Source organism: Paroedura picta, chromosome 13 (assembly GCF_049243985.1).
Source record: "Paroedura picta isolate Pp20150507F chromosome 13, Ppicta_v3.0, whole genome shotgun sequence".
Lineage (NCBI taxonomy): Eukaryota > Metazoa > Chordata > Lepidosauria > Squamata > Gekkonidae > Paroedura > Paroedura picta.
In genome coordinates this window covers 8,857,714-8,875,044 of record NC_135381.1, presented here as the reverse complement: position 1 = coordinate 8,875,044, position 17,331 = coordinate 8,857,714, and the positions used below count along the sequence as shown (strand labels likewise).

Sequence of the window (17,331 nt, the reverse complement as noted above, 5' to 3'; positions counted from 1 at the left end):
CAGAATCAAGAGCTATGCTAGCATAACATGCCGAGTTTATAAGGCTGTCAGCCATTTGGGTTCAACTCCAGCGAGGAAAAGCATAGCAGAGGAAATAAAAATGTCAGGATTACTGATTAAAGGCAGATGCGTTCCCAGTTGTAGAAATGGAGCCGACTGATAACCTGATTGCCTTAACTCAGCTTGTTATTCTAGCAAGGCTCTTGAATCTGCTAAACATTTTCATGACACTGCACACTTCTTGGATTTTTCAGGATTCTGTTTACTAATTTGCAGCAAATTGACTCTCCTCATTTATGTTCTCTGGTAATTTCCATTTGGTTGTATCTGAATAAGTGTGCATGCCCATGAAAGCTCACACCTTGACTAAAACTGTGCTGGCCTTAAAGGTGTCACTGGACTCGCTGCTCCAGACCAACAGGGCAACCCACTGAGCAGTGTGCAAGGGCGGTATAAAAATCTTCTAATGAAATAAATAAATGAAAGCCCTTTATGTGTTGCAACAGTGCAACCGTAGACTGGGACTTCTAGTGAAAACTGTACCTTTAAAAAGTATTATGAAATAATATCTGCCCCTTGATTCGTTTTTGTATAGTAACCCCTGTGCGTTTCCACCACCCGAACCCCAAACATGAAAGACTCGACAGGCCGCCACGCGGAAACGGAACGTCTCTCCCCCTTTTCTCTATGGCTCCTTTGATCCCATCGCGCAAGCCGGAACGGTTAACGACGATTGGTGGAGGGCCTGGGCGCAGCCGTGAGAATTACCCAATCAGCAAGTTAGGGGGGAGGGAGTGAACGCCGGCCCGAAGTAAGTTTTACAGAAACGTCATTGGACGATACCGAGAGCGCCTTGGCCAATGAGAGGCGCGTACGTTTGCTGAAACGCCATTGGGCAACTCCGGGAGCGCCTTAGCCAATGAGAGACGCGGGATGTTTGGCGCCTTTCTTTGAGCACGGACGGCAGCCTCGTCTCCGCCGCCGCCACCACTATCGTCACCCTCCGGTCATGTTTCTGTCAGACTTCCGCAAGGAGTTCTACGACGTTGTCCTGAACCAGGTGAGGGGAGAGCTCTGGTTGGGCTCACTCGGCTCCCTTCTCCCGGGGCCGGCGGGAGAGAGGGAAGGAGCAAGCGCAGGCAGGCCCGCTTCCCTCCCGCGTCCTTAGGCTGAGCTACTCGGCCCGCGCCGTCGACCACAGAACGGGGCGGGATGGACTGCAGTTTCGAATTAGGGGCGCGGTTGCCACCTTTGGGCTGGGGAAGACCTGGAGAGTTTGGGGGTGGAGCCAGGAGTGGGCGGGGTTTGGGGTGAGGAAGGAACCTCAGCGGAGGAAAATGCTAGGCACAACTTCCTAAGCAGCCAATTCCTCCAGGGGAACTGATTTCTTTAGTCTGGAGATGAGCTGTAATTCCAGGATATCCCCCGCCTGGAGGCTGGCATCCCTAGGTGGGGAGGGATCTCAGTGGAAGATAATGCTATGGACACTCTCCTAAGCAGCCAATTCCTCCCAGGGAACTGATCTCTGTAGACTAGAGATGAGCTATAATTTTGGGGGATCCCCAGGTCCCACCCAGGGATTGGCATCAAGACTGGGGATTGCTTTTTCTAAAACCATCCCAGGAGTGTTACGGGTTTTTCTGCTGTCTTTTGTTCTAGGAGGTTAGCGTGCTATTTGTTGTCTTGATATCTGCAATCTGAAGTGCTGGCAGGGGCTCATAGGAATTATAGTCCATGGACATCTGGAGGACCACAGGTTGACTACCCCTGGACTAGTCCATGCTAGCATGGAATGCTGTGTAAAAACAGCTCACCAGTTGAATGCTAGTAGAACTTAGAATGTAGAACTGGGATGTGAGAGACCCGGGTTCAATTAATTACCTGCCATAAAGCTCTTTTGGCTACCTTTAGGCCAGTTACTGAGCCTAACCTGCCTCAAAGCACTATTAGGAGATATGTTCCCTGTGACATTTTGCTATTATAATCTTTTTTCTTTCTCGATGGAAAATAGTTTGATAAGGACTGTGTGGCTTGTACTTTCTTTTGTCTTCTAAATAAACTGTAATGGAAATGTACTTGATGCCATTGTATAAGGATTTATTGCTGCATTCTCTGAGTAAGTTAAAAAAAAAGATTTAAAGGGTCTAGATTTTACTTGCCTGTGAACATTTAATAGTGTAATTCTTCCAGTCTTTCAGTTTTCAATGAATCTAGAATAAAGACAGATTCACTCTGAACTTGGGGTGACTGCCAGTTGCATTAATGAATATGTTGTTATTTGCGCTAACTAAAAATGTACTTCTTACAGCGCGTGCTGCTGCTGGTTGCTTCAGATGTAGATGCATTATGTGCTTGCAAAATACTGCAGGTGAGATTCATATAATGTCACAGTGGTATGCAGGAGGGAGAAAATATTAAAAGTATGAAGAATAAATTTAAGTTGCTTGTACATCTGAACCTTTAACTTTGTGCTTTCTGACATCTATAATTACGACAGGAGAGTATTTTGTTTTAAATAAATATATTGATGTAGGTAAGATAAACCTTGTAAGTTACAAATCCTACTTACTGAACAGTCTCTAGCTGTACTCCGGTTCATTTAGAACCTTGTGGTCAGAGCAGGATTAATAAATATTAATGAGGCACAACCTTTCATGGACTAGTTTGCTTAGATGCATGATGTGAATCATGCATCTGGCCAAGTAGACTCCAGTCCATGAATTGTGTTAACTTACAGTGGTTATTCCTCCCCCGACTTTCCTCTAAAATTTCATTTTTATTTTTTAAGGCTTTATTTCAGTGTGATCATGTACAATATACTTTAGTACCAGTGTCTGGCTGGCAAGAACTTGAAACTGCATTTCTGGAGCATAAAGATCAGGTAAGAAGACAGAAGTAAAGAATCCTATATCCATTCTAATCACGCGAATGTAAATCCCTTTAAGTTCAGTGGGATTTACGGCCAAAGGATTGCAGTTGTATGTCTTGATTCTCTGCTGTCTGTTGTAATTAGTGGCCTTGAGTGTGCTGCTCTAAGCTCTCGTTGTGTTTGTCTAGATTGTTACTCTGTTAGATTTAATTTGGAAGTAGTGTCCTGCCTGTTATGAATTTCAGGATATTTCTATAGACTCAGGAGATCAATCATTTTTATTTCAAGAAATATGAGAAAGTGGGGTATGGTAATAGCTTTGGAAAGAGGTGGCATTACAGAGAACATAAATGATTGTCTATGAAATAGTGGTTTGCAAAGTTAAGTCTTTTAATTTTAATTTGCAGTTCCAGTATTTTGTTCTGATAAACTGTGGTGCCAACATTGACCTGCTGGAAGTCCTTCAACCTGAAGAAGACATTATTTTCTTTGTCTGTGACACTCACAGGCCGATTAATGTAGTAAATGTTTACAACGAGACACAGGTAAGTTCTATTTCTCAGGAGAATATAGGATTAGAAACTTGTCACCCTATGATAGATAATGGCCAGTTTCCTAGACTTGTTGTCTTTTGACGTTATGGCTTCTGGGGCAGAGTATTCTGTTCTGCTGTCCAAACTGGTACAAACAAGTTTCAATTTTCTCCTTTTTGTGTGTCCAGTCCTAACTGTTCTAAAGGGCACAGGTACGCCCATCACACTTCTTTGAAGTTGACCATATGGATATGAAAGGAATGGCACTTTCACAGTGCTGAACTTAAAGGCGACTGGCCTAATTCAGCTCCATCGTGAGGTATAGTTAAGAAATGATATCGCACAGGTAGAGGCCCAGTTTAAATCAGAATGAGATAATGTAATGTATCGCAGGTAAGTTCTTCTGCTAGCCTTGCATTTAAATCAGAGTTTCTCCTTTCCCTTTTGTGCCATGAGAATTCCTTTACCAGGCTTGTTGCATCCCCATAATTCACTTTTTCTTTTGCCCTGATACAAACAATTAAAACCATAAAACCTTCCTGTGTTTTACCCTCAATTTCTGGCAGTCAGGCCAGCCTTTCCTGTTGATCTTTCCTGGCCTGGTGGAACAGCTCTGTCTTGCAGGCCCTGCAGAACGTTTTAAGGTCCCACAGGGCCCTGGTCTCTTTGGGCAGAGCATTCCACCAGGCTGGGGCCAAAACTGAAAAAGACTGGCCCTTTGACATTGATTAAGCAAGGAGTTTCCTGGATGAGGAAGGAACTAATTTAGTGGAGTGGGAATTGTGATTTCTTCCTTGGCAACTGATTTGGAGACCAGGGATACAGTATGGGAGCCTAACATGTCCTCAGCACAGTGACAACAGTGTAAACAGGCATTATTAATTGCAAATTTCCATTTGAATAGCCTTAAGAAGTTGGCTTCTTAAGCTGTTTCCTTTTTACCGTATAAAAGCATAATTAGGCAGCCCGTAAACACATCTAAACTAGTCCAGCGTTAGACATCTTTAAATTTTCTCCCTGTATATGCGTTTGATACTTGATTGCATTAAGCAGACATGCTTAATAACGTATGTATTTTGCTAGATTAAACTCCTGGTTAAGCAAGATGATGACCTTGAAATTCCTGCCTATGATGACATCTTCAGGGATGATGAGGAAGATTCTGGGAATGAAAGTGATGGATCAGAACCTTCAGGAAAACGTCAGCGATTTGAAGAGGTTGGTTGTGTGTATTTTGACCATTCAAATAACGTGTCCCCAAATAATAAGGGAAAGAAGTAGTGAAATAGGAACCAAATGACAATATGTGTTTTGTTAGCATTTTAGCCCTGACCTTGGTAACCCAGGTTAGCCAATCCTGTCAGATCTCAGAAGCTAAGAAGGATCGACTCTGGCTAGTATCTGAATAGAAAACCTCCAAGGAACACTTTAAGAGTCATGACATGGTAAACCACCTCCCAATGTCCCTTGCCCAGCTGTTGTACAATCCTCAGATCTCCTAGCTAACTACAATCAGGTTATAGAAATCAGGTTTTAAATCAAGTTATAAAAATTTATAGTCTGCTTTTCTCAGAGTAACTCACAAAAGAGATTTAAAAGTTTCATCAGTTACAACAACAATAAATCCAACCTATAAAACAAAGGACAGCCAAAGGAAAGGAACTGTTGCTCTCCTAAGCAGCCTTAGATAATTTCTTTAATAATAAATTGGTACAAAAGACAACCGCTAGGGTCCTTCTAAACAATTTCAAGAAAGCCATTTCATAGGAGTCCTTATGAAGTTGATAGATGCCAGTAAGTTGTTTTGATACAAGGAAGCTGATCTCGAGCGCAACTTATTCAACCATTTTAGATCTAGAACAGTCCTCCTGTTCCCATTTGAAACAAGAAATCCTGAAGAAACCTCAAAGCATCCCTAATACCATGTGACCACTGCGTACAGCAGGTGCCAAATTGCATGACTGTGGGTGGTGGCTCAGGAGGTCCTGAACTTGGGAAAGGTAATTAATTTGTTTCCTGGACCTCTCTCAGATCTCAGACCCATCTGTTTCTTTCATTTGCACACACTGTGCCATTCATAATATTTTCATTGAAAAGTGTCCTTTTAAAGAACATGTATTCTCAGCATAAAATTGAGACCAGCTGAGCCTTGCTTCAAGTTTAGCGAAAGGATGCAAAGAAAGAGGTACTCTGTATGGTGTGTGTTATAAATAGAACCTTAATCTCTGTACAGGAGGTAGTGGAACGGACAATGAAAAGACGGCAAAGAAGAGAATGGGAGGCACGCAGGTATGTTTTCAAACTGTTCTTGTTAGCATTTCGTTTTTGCTTCTGGTGATTGTAAGGAGGCCATATACATTAAATGCCCAAAATATTGAAGTGGTTGGTGCATCGTCAAGATCGAATGTAAAAGCCATATTCCTTTCTTTTTTAATATTCCAGAAAATTAACAAAACAGAGCACCAGTGCAGTTAAAAAGCATATTATCTCGTAAACTTAAAAAAAATGTTTTCAAAATACAACAGAATTATCATCTTGTGGAAAGGTTAGCGCTCAACAGATACCTGGTGTTATTTAATCATCGGTCCAAAGTTACAAATTTAACTTCAATAGACAGGCAGGAAGCCCGTGCATAACATACGGATATATGAAGCTGCCGTATATGGAGACACATCGCTATAGCAGCTCATCTGGGTTTTAGGCAGAGAAAAGGTGCTTCCCAACACTGGCTTGTTGAGAACCTTAAACTGGAGTGTAAGGACTGAATCTATGTCCTGCGTGCAAAATAAAAGGGATCAATATGGAAAGTTCTAGATTGCGTGTCCTTCCACCCCATTTAGTATTGGAAACACTTTAAATGACTTCAGCCTTTTTGACATAACACACGTCGAAGAGCAATGGTTCTTCTTTTCTTTTAGGCACGAAATTCTCTTTGATTATGAGCAATATGAATATCATGGGACTTCTGTAAGTATAAAATACTAAATTTGCTTCAACTGAACACAGCCACATAGCTTAAAGAAAAGCTGACACTAACCTAAAAAGCCCTGCCAAGGCAGGGGTTAATCTTTTGTTCTCATGTGAATTTTACACTAAAAATTTGCTGTTTAATTTTTTTTTACTAAAACCGTGTCCTGCATCTTAAGTAACCTTATAAGGCCCAGCTAGTCAAAAGGCAAGAATTCATAGTTGTCTTTTTAAAATGCTCTTTGTGTAAAAGTAAGACTAGCTTTTCACATAAGTTTATATGCAAAGAAGAATAATCTGATTCCTAACGGGGAGGGACTCGTGTACAGCAAGCAGGCCACATGGGCTGCTAAATAGACTTGTTTCCATGAGAGATTCTTCCTTTCCCTATCCATTGTTGATCTGCTGTTTGTTTCTGCTTGCAAACTGACGCCTCAGTCTCTTTAATTTCCTAGTCTGCCATGATGATGTTTGATTTGGCATGGATAATGTCCAAAGACTTGAATGATATGCTCTGGTACGTAGTCTAATTTCTTGTTGTTTTGTGGTAGTAATTTCGCTGGCTTGATTTCAGGGGTATCTTAATGCTGTTGTTCGAGTAAAACAAAAATAAAATGGTATAAAGATGACAGAAATATACTTTAAGGGCTTCTGATGACCCTTCCTTGTCCCAAGGTCCTATGCGTGCCCTGAAACTTGACTTTTTAAGAAGTGCTCTTATCCTCTTTATCTATACAGGGCTTCCAAATCCAGTACACGTGAAGTGTAGATTTCATTTCCATTGAAAGCCAGTGCCAGGTGTAAAAGAAAAATGTCTTTGATATTCAAGGAGTAAACGTTGCTTAAAATACTAATAAATAAGTTCTGGATGAAACTGTGTATAATTTTATGTAACTCAAAGTGTGTTCTTTACATAATATAAACTTTATATGGGGAATCTTTTAAGTATTTGTACTTAAAGACTGATTGGACTACGAGCAAATATACTCCAAAATTCTTGATTTTTTTTTTTTTAGGTGGGCGATTGTTGGGCTGACAGATCAGTGGGTTCATGACAAAATCACTCAGTAAGTGAGCGGCTTCCTTTCTTTTGTAACAAATTGACTGATTATAGTCAACACCAACACCAAATGACTTTCATTCAAGTCTCACATCCTCATTGTTCACGTAGAATCATCAGCAATACAGTACTGAGCTTTGGAGACTGTGTGTAGCCAGAGCTCTGTATGAACAGCATCCCTCTGAATCCTGGAGTGAACACAATATTTATTCTGCTTAAAGTATTTCCATCCCACCTTTCTATCCACATATGGAACCTTTATTATTGCTTTTATTACCAATAGAAGTAGTAAATATTTCAAAAGGAAATCTATTTAAATACAGCAGCAAAACCAAGAACAATCAAGGGAATTTGTTCTGTGGTAATACCCTGTCCCTAGTGAAATTTGCCTGTTATCTACTTCTAACATCTTTCAAGTGTCCAGGAAAAGGCAATCTTATTTGTTTTGTGTGTTATTTCCTTCTGTTTTATTGCTGGTCCAATTTTGTTCTATGATTATGATGTTGGGAGTTTATTTGCTTGGCATAACCTTGGGCTAACGTATTCCAACAGACCCGAATTCATAACTGAGTTGAAGGGAAGAGAGTGCTGAAGGCTGAATACCGCCAACACAATAGTTACCGTGAATCTGCATGTTACTGGCAGAAAATTGCATTAATCTTCATGTTCATGAGGCTCTGAAGGCACTTTACAACAGGCATTTTGCTAATGACCCAGTTTCCAGCTGATTGTTTTTACATTGTATATATCTTAAATAGAGCATTTTTAGGGGGTAATCTGACTGTTGGAGAAGAAAATCAAAGCTGCCTTTTGTTTCCTCTTTCGCAAGAATGAAGTATGTAACAGACATTGGAGCCTTGCAGCGTCATGTATCCCGGCATAACCATCGTAACGGAGATGAAGAGAACTCCCTTTCAATCGACTGCCTAAGAATAGCATTTGAATATGAGTATCCTTGAATAATTGTGACCAATAATCAAGATTCAGAGGAATCACTTGTCTGAGTTAAAGGGATATTGCCTGTTTTAAATCAGTGGAGTTCGGAGTGGAGTCATGAGTAGAAGGGGAAGTTCGAACCTTGCTTCAATCCTCAAACTAACTGTGTGGCCTTGCTTAATATAGGCATGGTTCAGGCATACAGGAGAGTAAAGTAGGAATGAGCTGGTAGAATGCACTGTCCCACTTTGGATTGCAAGTGGAAGGTGGAGTTTTGGGGCTGTTTCCCTATATTAATCAAACTCTCTAAATAACAAACAACCCAGCAAGTAGAGAGAGGGAGGAGAACTTTTCACTCTGATGTGCTAGTTTCTCGCAGAGATGCTCTGTATTGGTGCTTGGGGGTGCTATAACGCCAGGGCTTCTGGCGTTCTAGCCTTGCTGGTAGACCTCCTGATGGCACCTGGGTTTTGCCCATCGTGTGACAAGGGTATTGGACTGGACGTTCTCATTTGCATAAAGGACAATTGTTTCAAATTTTGACCAAGATTATGTGCATCACGGTGATATCGACATGTTAATGGAGAGAGGATAGTTGTTTTGAATCCAAATATAATGACGTTTCATGCAGAAGATACTCTAATTGTTATTCCTTGATTCCTATTGATGGTTACAGCTTGTGCCTTGCCCTGTATCAACACTGGTCTCTATATGAAAGCCTCTGTAACACTTGTTACACTTCGGCCAGCCTCAAGCTGTGGTCAGTGCAGGGCCAGAAGAAGCTACAAGAGTTCTTTGCTGACATGGGGTGAGTTGAAAGTTCAGGACAAACTCTGCTACTGGGGATGTTTGGGGAAATCTTTTATCAGCAGACTAAAGGTAAAGGTAAAGGTATCCCCTGTGCAAGCACCGAGTCATGTCCGACCCTTGGGGTGACGCCCTCTAGCGTTTTCATGGCAGACTCAATGCGGGGTGGTTTGCCAGTGCCTTCCCCAGTCATGACCGTTTACCCCCCAGCAAGCTGGGTCCTCATTTTACCGACCTCGGAAGGATGGAAGGCTGAGTCAACCTTGAGCCGGCTGCTGGGATCGAACTCCCAGCCTTATGGGCAAAGCTTTCAGACAGCTGCCTTACCACTCTGCGCCACAAGAGGCTCTTCAGCAGACTACAGCCGCTAAATAAGAAAGCAATCACAATTGGAATTAAGCATGGAGATCATTTGTTTTATATGTTTATAATGTTAGCTCCTTATGGTTTGTACCTTACCAAGTTGAAGATATACGAGAGAAGTCTCTTTTTTAAGGAACGTGGAGAGAACTGACAATTCCGATCTGTGTGCCAGGAACTCTGGGGGGGAAAAAGATGACTCTTCTGATAAAATTCTCTCTGCATATTCCCTCTCTCTGTGTCTTTTTAAACAGCTTACCTTTGAAGCAAGTAAAGCAGAAATTTCATTCTATGGACATTTCTTTGAAAGAGAACCTACGGGAGATGATTGAAGAATCTGCAAATAAGTTTGGGTAAGCCACACTTGTTAACTTTTGCTGGAATTCCCCCCCCCCCCCCACTGCTAAAGCAGAAGCTTTCCCTCAGTGAAAGTGATTTTGATTCCAATCTGGATTAGGGTTGAGCGCTTCAGTGTGGTCCGGCCCCCGCAGCAATCATTGAAGCCTGAGGCGGCCAGCGCCGTGGAGAGGAGGGGTGAAGCGGTGCGCCAGCCACATGCAGGCACAGAGCTCTACTTCTGCATGTAGCCAAAATAAAGTAAGAGGGGTAGGACTCAGTGAAGGTCCAGATACAGGGCAAGTACAGAGGCACTGGGATACCAATATGGTAAATCAAATGTACAAAAATAACTATTTATAGAGTCTTCAAACTTCCATTCTTCTTTATTCTTTTATATAAATCCCAACGTGTTTCGCATCTGGAACGCCCTTAGCTACGAATAGCAATTGTTGAAACTATCTTACTCTCTGTTAGATTACTTTTCTATACCGAAGTTGTTTTTCAAAATATGAAAATTGAAGTCCCTTGACAAAGCCAAAGGGCGAAACACGGGATTTATATAAAAGAATAAAGATTGGAAGTTTGAAGACTCTATAAATAGTAATTTTTGTACATTTGATTTGCCATATTGGTATCCCAGTGCCTCTGTACTTGCCCTGCACCTGGGTGTGGCAGCCAGCTGGCGCACTGCCCCTCCTCTCTGTGCCACAGCACTGGCCTCCTATGCGCAGCCTTGGGGTTCGGTGATCACCGAGGCAGCCAAGACTAAGTACTCAACGCTAATCTGGATAGCCCTATATATTGTGTCTCTCCCCCCCCCCCCCCCGAGTAAATAAAGGCAGTCTATCTTTCTCCCAGCTCAAGCATCTTCTATACTGTGAAGATAATACAGATCCTGATGTGCAGCGTCATTCTCACTAATGGCTGAATACGTGTGAACCATTTTGGAACCTTAAAAAATATTTTGTGTCTTTCGCTGTTAATCCAACAGTGGAGGAAAAATAATTTGAAGGTCTTTCCAATGATTTGATTTGGTTTCTGCAGAATGAAAGACTTGAGAGTGCAAACCTTCAGCATCCATTTTGGTTTTAAAAATAAATTCTTAGCCAGCGATGTCGTGTATGCCACCGCGTCTTTAATGGAAAGCACCGAAAGGGACGAAAGCGGAACTGATAACTTTATCAAGGCTTTGGATAGTCTTTCCAGGTAACGTGTGCTTGCTTCTTTTTAGCCATTGTTGCCATGTGACTTACTGAACCGCAGTTAAGTAGATCCGCCTGAGTGCTTGTGATTGTGCCTCATTGGAAGCCTAAGGTGGCCAGCATCATGCCTTGTCTCATGGGTAACGAGTCAGTTTTTATCTTGAATTCGCCACATAAGAGGGGAGGGGGAGGAATTAGATAAGTGTGTTGTGCATGAATGGTTTATGTAAATATCAGCCAAGGAAAATGACAAGACAAGAGAGTTAGTTGGTTAGCTTTCTTTTGTCAATGGACAGCTTTCGTAATGTATTTGAAGAAATGTGTATGCATACGAAAGCTTATATTCAGAATGTTGCTGGATTCAAACATTGTTCTCAGTTTCCTTCTGTGTTCCTCGTCCTTTAGAAGTAACCTAGACAAGCTGCATCAAGGACTGGAGCTGGCAAAAAAGCAGCTGTGTGCAATTCAGCGGACCGTGGCCAGCTGCATCTGCACCAATCTTGTGATTTCGCAGGGGCCGTTTCTTTACTGCTACCTCATGGAGGTAAATTTTGCTTGTACTTCTTTCTTAATTGCAGTTTTAAAAAAACCACACTTTATTTGGCAAGGCAAACCAAGTTTTTAAAAGTTGACTACTAGGACAATTTGGTTCCACACACCAGTTTGGTGAGAGCCAGTTTGGTGTAGTGGTTAGGAGCGTGGACTTCTAATCTGGCAAGCTGGGTTCGATTCTGCACTCCCCACATGCAGCCAGCTGGGTGACCTTGGGCTTGCCACAGCACTGATAAAGCTGTTCTGACCGAGCAGTGATATCAGAGCTCTCTCAGCCTCACCCACCTCACAGGGTGTCTGTTGTGGGGAGAGGAAAGGGAAGGCAATTAGAAGTCAGTTTAAGACTCCTTCTGGTAGAGAAAAGTGGCATATAAGAACCAACTCTTCTTCTAATGAATACTGTAGTCCATGGACATCTGGAGGGCCGCAGTTTGACTACCCCTGATCTAGAGAGACTGTCTGCTCTGCAACCTTTCTGAATTCTTTCTTTTGCCTTTTCTGGTGTAAATATTTTTTCCCCCAGGGAACACCGGATGTGAAATTGTTCTCCAGACCGGTATCCTTGTGCCTGCTTAGTAAATACTTGCTCAAGTCCTTTATTTGTTCTGTAAGTAACTTAATCTTTCTCCTTCTTGATGTAGATAACCAGAACAGAGGTTCCCCATGCCTCAGATAAAGTTTGTGGGTGGCTTTTTTCATCATTAGGCAACCTACTAACTGAAAGTCTGACCGTTAAAGAGTAGTAGTATTGGAAGAATGCTGGAAAGGAACCACTGTATTTCTGAACACCTATGGCAGGGGTGGCCAGATTGTGACTTAAGATGTCTGTAAACATCTGGAGAGCCACAGTCTGTGGCCACCCCTGACCTAGACTTGGCTCAATAGGATCAAGCCTCGCATACATACATGTGCCCTTCTGACCTTGTGTGTTCCAGTTCAATTAATTACTTCTGCTCAATTGCAAGAGAGCCAGCTTAGTGTAATGGTTAGGAGCGCTGACTTCCAATCTGGCGAGCAGGGTTTGATTCTGCACTCCCCCACATGCAGCCAGCTGGGTCACCTTGGGCTCACCACTGCACTGATAAAGCTGTTCCGACCGAGCAGTAATATCAGGGCTTTCTCAGCCTCACCTCCCTCACAGGGTGTCTGTTGTGGGGAGAGGAAAGGAAGGCGACTGTAAGCCGCTTTGAGACTCCTTCGGGTAGAGAAAAATGGCATATAAGAACCAACCTTCTTCTTCAAACTGTACTGTACCAGTGCCATTATATGCTGCTTGCTTTCTGATGCAGGCTTACAAGACATGCTAGCATACATTAGCTATAGTTTACACTAAAGAGAAAGTAACTAATTGAATTGGAGTGTGCAAAGAGAGGAAGTAGTGTGCAGACTCAAGGCTTGTTCACGCAGTACCACAATGTGGTTTGGTGTTTCACGTGACCCAAGCCTATGCATTTGGGGAACGACCTCCCTTCTTTAGCCCTTTGAGATGCTGAGGACATTAGAAAGAGATTTTTAAAAGTTCTAAGCAACCGAAAGCAGTCCTGCTGTGTTTTGTGGTTCTCTTTGGTATGCATTTCATCCACATTAGCATGTTAAACAGTTTCTGTTTGGGGTTTGTTTGTTTTTTTAAGGTTCTCCACGGTGCACTTTAATTATTATTGGTGCATGCTACAGAGCTGCTTTTAAAGATGATTGGAATAATGTGTGTAAGTGTAAATTGTTTCTAGTGTACCAAAAGCCATAAAGCTTAACATGTGCTTAATTAATGGAAGGGAAGACTGGTTACTGAGGTTTTTCAAATAAATGTCATGGAACAGGTTTGTGCTTTAATCTTTTTTCGAATGACTTCCAACCCCCAAAGCCCCTCCATCAAAAGGAGAGATGATGTTTGCTTGTTTTTTTTTTGTTTTGCTTTTCATTATTTTTAAATGAACTTGGTATAACTAAATTGCTTTCTGGCTTCCAGACGAAAAATAAGCGCTGTAAACTGCTCCCGATGGTCATGGCCACTCCTATGGATGTTGAGCAAGGGACGGTGGTCATGGTGGGGATTCCACCGCAAACAGAAAGCTCCGACAAAAAGAAGTAAGGGTGTTTCTAGTGGAACTTCGAAACCATAGAAGTTGTACTGTAAATTCAGAACGCTGTCAAATATGAGCAATGTGTTTTTTTTTTTCCTTTAAGGCTCAGGTGCCTAGAGTGGTAGTTTTCTTTGAATCCTGCATCCTGCCACTGGCAACTATGCACACTTAGGAGTGCACATTGAAAACCAATGTGATTCAGCCAAAATAGTGTTTGATTTAGACTAGAACAATCTGAATTCTTAATCTACCCTTAGTTTAGGAAGCTTGATGCATAGTGACCTTGGCCTACATGCAGGGATGACCAAATGATGGCTTTCCAGATTTCCATGGACTACAGTTCTCATGAGCCCCTGCCCTGGAGTCAGGCTGAAAGAGAAGCACAGACAATCTTATAGGGTTATTGAGAGCTAAATTAAGAGATGGTAATTCTACTGCCTCTTGTGGCGCAGAGTGGTAAGGCAGCGACATGCTTTCTGAAGCAGTCGGTCCATGAGGTTGGGAGTTCGATCCCAGCAGCCGGCTCAAGGTTGACTCAGCCTTCCATCCTTCTGAGGTCGGTAAAATGAGTACCCAGCTTGCTGGGGGGTAAATGGTAATGGCTGGGGAAGGGAATGGCAAACCACCCTGTATTGAGTCTGCCATGAAAACGCTGGAGGGCGTCACCCCAAGGGTCAGACATGACCCAGTGCTTGCACAGGGGATACCTTTACCTTAATTCTACTGCTCTTCAGTGAAAGGGCTAAAAAACATACAGCTGCCTTAAATGAAGTCACTCTAGCTCCATCTTGCCTTCATCTAGCTCAGTCTTGTCTCCTCTCCACTGACTAGCAACCGTTTCCTATGGATCCCAAGCAGAAGGAAGCCTGTCCTTGCATTTAGTATCTGAGATTCTTCAATCACAGACCTTAGGGCCTCAACCTCCGTATTAAGTTGCATGCAGAACAAATGCTGTGCCACTGAGCCATACCTCTCCCCATTAAAATGGGGTACAAAAGGAATGAAGTTTTGCTTCCTTTCCATAGTTGCAACATTAAACTGTGATTATTAATTTTTTAGTTCATAGTGTTCACAAGAGATTCAGAAGGGGGGAGTAATACTTATATGCTCTTGGAAGGAAACGCTAAAGCTTTTCTGTCTCTATCTCTCCCCCAATACTTAGCTTTTTTGGAAGAGCATTTGAAAAAGCTGCAGAGAATACCAATTCCAGGACTCTCCATAACCATTTTGACATGTCTAGTAAGTAAACTTGTGCTTTTCCTGCCCATGCCATATCGGAGCTGTATTAGGCACTTTGACGTTTCTGTGTGCATCTTCTTAGTTTAGCCTTCTTATTTTTAAGAGTATATTATTGGACAGACAGATTCCCAGCTTTGGAACTCAAGTGAACATACCTGCAAGCCAGTTCCTGCAGGATTATGTCACGCTGCCAACTTTGCTTTGGATTCTGTGAACAGAGCAAAGTTGCAGAACAAATATTTTTCCCTGCCCAAGGTATTTCTGGGGTTGGAGAGCATTTGGCAGTAGCATGAAATGTAGGCAGCTGCAACAAGAAGAGAGTTTGGGGAGAAATCGCCTCTCACTGCTGTCTCTTGCATGAGATTATGCTTTCTTGAGGAATATAGGGTGAGTTCTTTCTGCTAGCTGTAGCCATGCTGCTTTTTTGATATTTCTTTTGGGCGAGATGGGTGGAGCAGGAGGCTGCAGTCAGAGGAACAAGGGATCTGTTTCTGTTAACAGTTCTTAAGATTTAAACCACTGAGACGTGCATAAATAACAGGAGCTGATTGCACACTCCACCCTGCAGATGTAGGAAAGAGATGCCCCTTGTCATATTCTTCTATTGAAAAACAGAATTGCAGTTGGGGTGATGTGCTGTTAGGGGTGATATGGCAAGTCCTGGATATATCTAAAAGCATCTAAATCTTGTAAAGTGCTACAAGACACCACCTCCCCCCTGGCATATTCAATAAAAGCAGCTCTGAACTTACAGATTCATGGAGATACACAAACACAGGTTCTTTGCTTGATGACCAAGTGTAGGGTGCATTTGTGTTTGTGTTGACCAGGCTACAGTGATGTAATAAAATGTATCAATGTAATAAATCAATGTAATAAAATCTTTTTTTCTTATTCAATGAATATATTTCTAATTTTCAACTTATCGGTATGCATAAATTCCAGGTATGAGCAACCAGAACAGGGTCCCAGGTGTGCTTAACCCAGTTTCAGTGTCATTTTCAGTAATTGCCAGTCAATATCTGAACAAAATATCACGGTTCTCGCATTTCTTCATGAATATGAGCCAGTAATACGTATCACCTAGGCAAGAGCTCTGCTTTTCGCTGAGGTTGTTTCGCCTCATGTACCCTTGGAATGACCTTGGAATGACCCTCAGCTTGTTGTGATATCTAAATGAGCTGAAACTAGATCAGAACCTGGGAAATTCCACCACTATTTTCCTAGTACAGATCCAGAAGAGATGGCCTCCCCTCAAAAAAGGGGCGTGTGTGAGAGGAAAAAATACAGCCATAGATGTTCCTCTTCTATACAACCACATACCCATATTTAAAAGTAGTTCCTGTGATGCTGGAAATGCTACATTATGTTGTGTTGGGATCTTATTCTCCCATATCCTGTAACCCATGAACTTTCTTTTACCTCTTTAGTAATAGAACTGAAAATGGAAGATCGGAGCAAATTTCTGGATGCGCTTATTTCCCTTTTGTCCTAAGGGTAAGGTGGAGCTGAAGGACAATTTTAAACATTTTATTTATAATTGATTGATGATTCTGCAACAAGCAATGGTGGCCGTTGATCCTATTTTATTGGTTTGTTGTTCTTTGTAAATTCTGATGCTCTTGCATGTTTCTCTTGTATATATGAAAATATGTAAATATCACCAGTTAATTTTGTCTGCCATAATGTTTTATAGATGTCATACAAGCTCTTTTTAATGCCTGTCTAGCTGTAGCTAAAGCAAACTTTTGCCATATTTTAATCAAATAAATGTTTTTATTTCACATCTTGGTTGATGTAAGAGTACTGTGCTATCCCATCTACCTGTCCTTCCTGCCTTTTAACCCTGTGCAGATGGTCCCAGGTTCGATCAGCAGCATCTCCAGTTAAAGGGACCAGGTAGTAAATATTAAGGGCATTTGCTTGAGACCCCAGAGAACTAAATGCTGTGCTTGAGAAACACACAGTCATATATAGGAATGTCATTGCTTGTACTTTGAATACCTGATTTCAATCTTTAGTATCGCCAGTTAAAATATTATAGTTGGGAATAAGCTTTCTGAGACCCTGAAGGGGTAGAATAGACCGTACAGAGCTAGGAAGGCCAATAGTTTGAAAACGTATGTATTGTTGAGTCCTCATTGGGCTTCACATTCACATTCACTTTTGACAGTTCTGGCTGGAAATCTTGCGTCCCCCTGCTGCTTAAGGTGTCTTATAAAAGGTAAAGGTATCCCCTGTGCAAGCACTGAGTCACCCCTTGGGGTGACGCCCTCTAGCGTTTTCTTGGCAGACTTAATACAGGGTGGTTTGCCATTCTCTACCCCAGTCATTACCATTTTACCCCCCAGCAAGCTGGGTAATCATTTTACCTACCTCGGAAGGA

At 42.1% G+C, this 17,331-nt stretch overlaps 1 protein-coding gene across 1 annotated transcript; it reads left to right on the top strand.

Annotated features, from left to right (window-relative positions):
• The first annotated feature begins 884 nt into the window (after positions 1-884).
• On the top strand, positions 885-16,729 carry CDC45 (cell division cycle 45). The gene is made up of 18 exons (XM_077308192.1): positions 885-1,060; positions 2,309-2,368; positions 2,789-2,881; positions 3,277-3,414; positions 4,486-4,620; positions 5,636-5,691; positions 6,321-6,369; positions 6,825-6,886; positions 7,386-7,436; positions 8,259-8,378; positions 9,042-9,173; positions 9,787-9,885; positions 10,916-11,077; positions 11,479-11,617; positions 12,149-12,232; positions 13,592-13,710; positions 14,869-14,945; positions 16,376-16,729. The coding sequence occupies exons 1-18, from the start codon at positions 920-922 to the stop codon at positions 16,438-16,440; spliced, it is 1,782 nt and encodes a 593-aa protein (XP_077164307.1). The 5' UTR covers positions 885-919; the 3' UTR covers positions 16,441-16,729.
• The last annotated feature ends 602 nt before the right edge of the window (positions 16,730-17,331 follow it).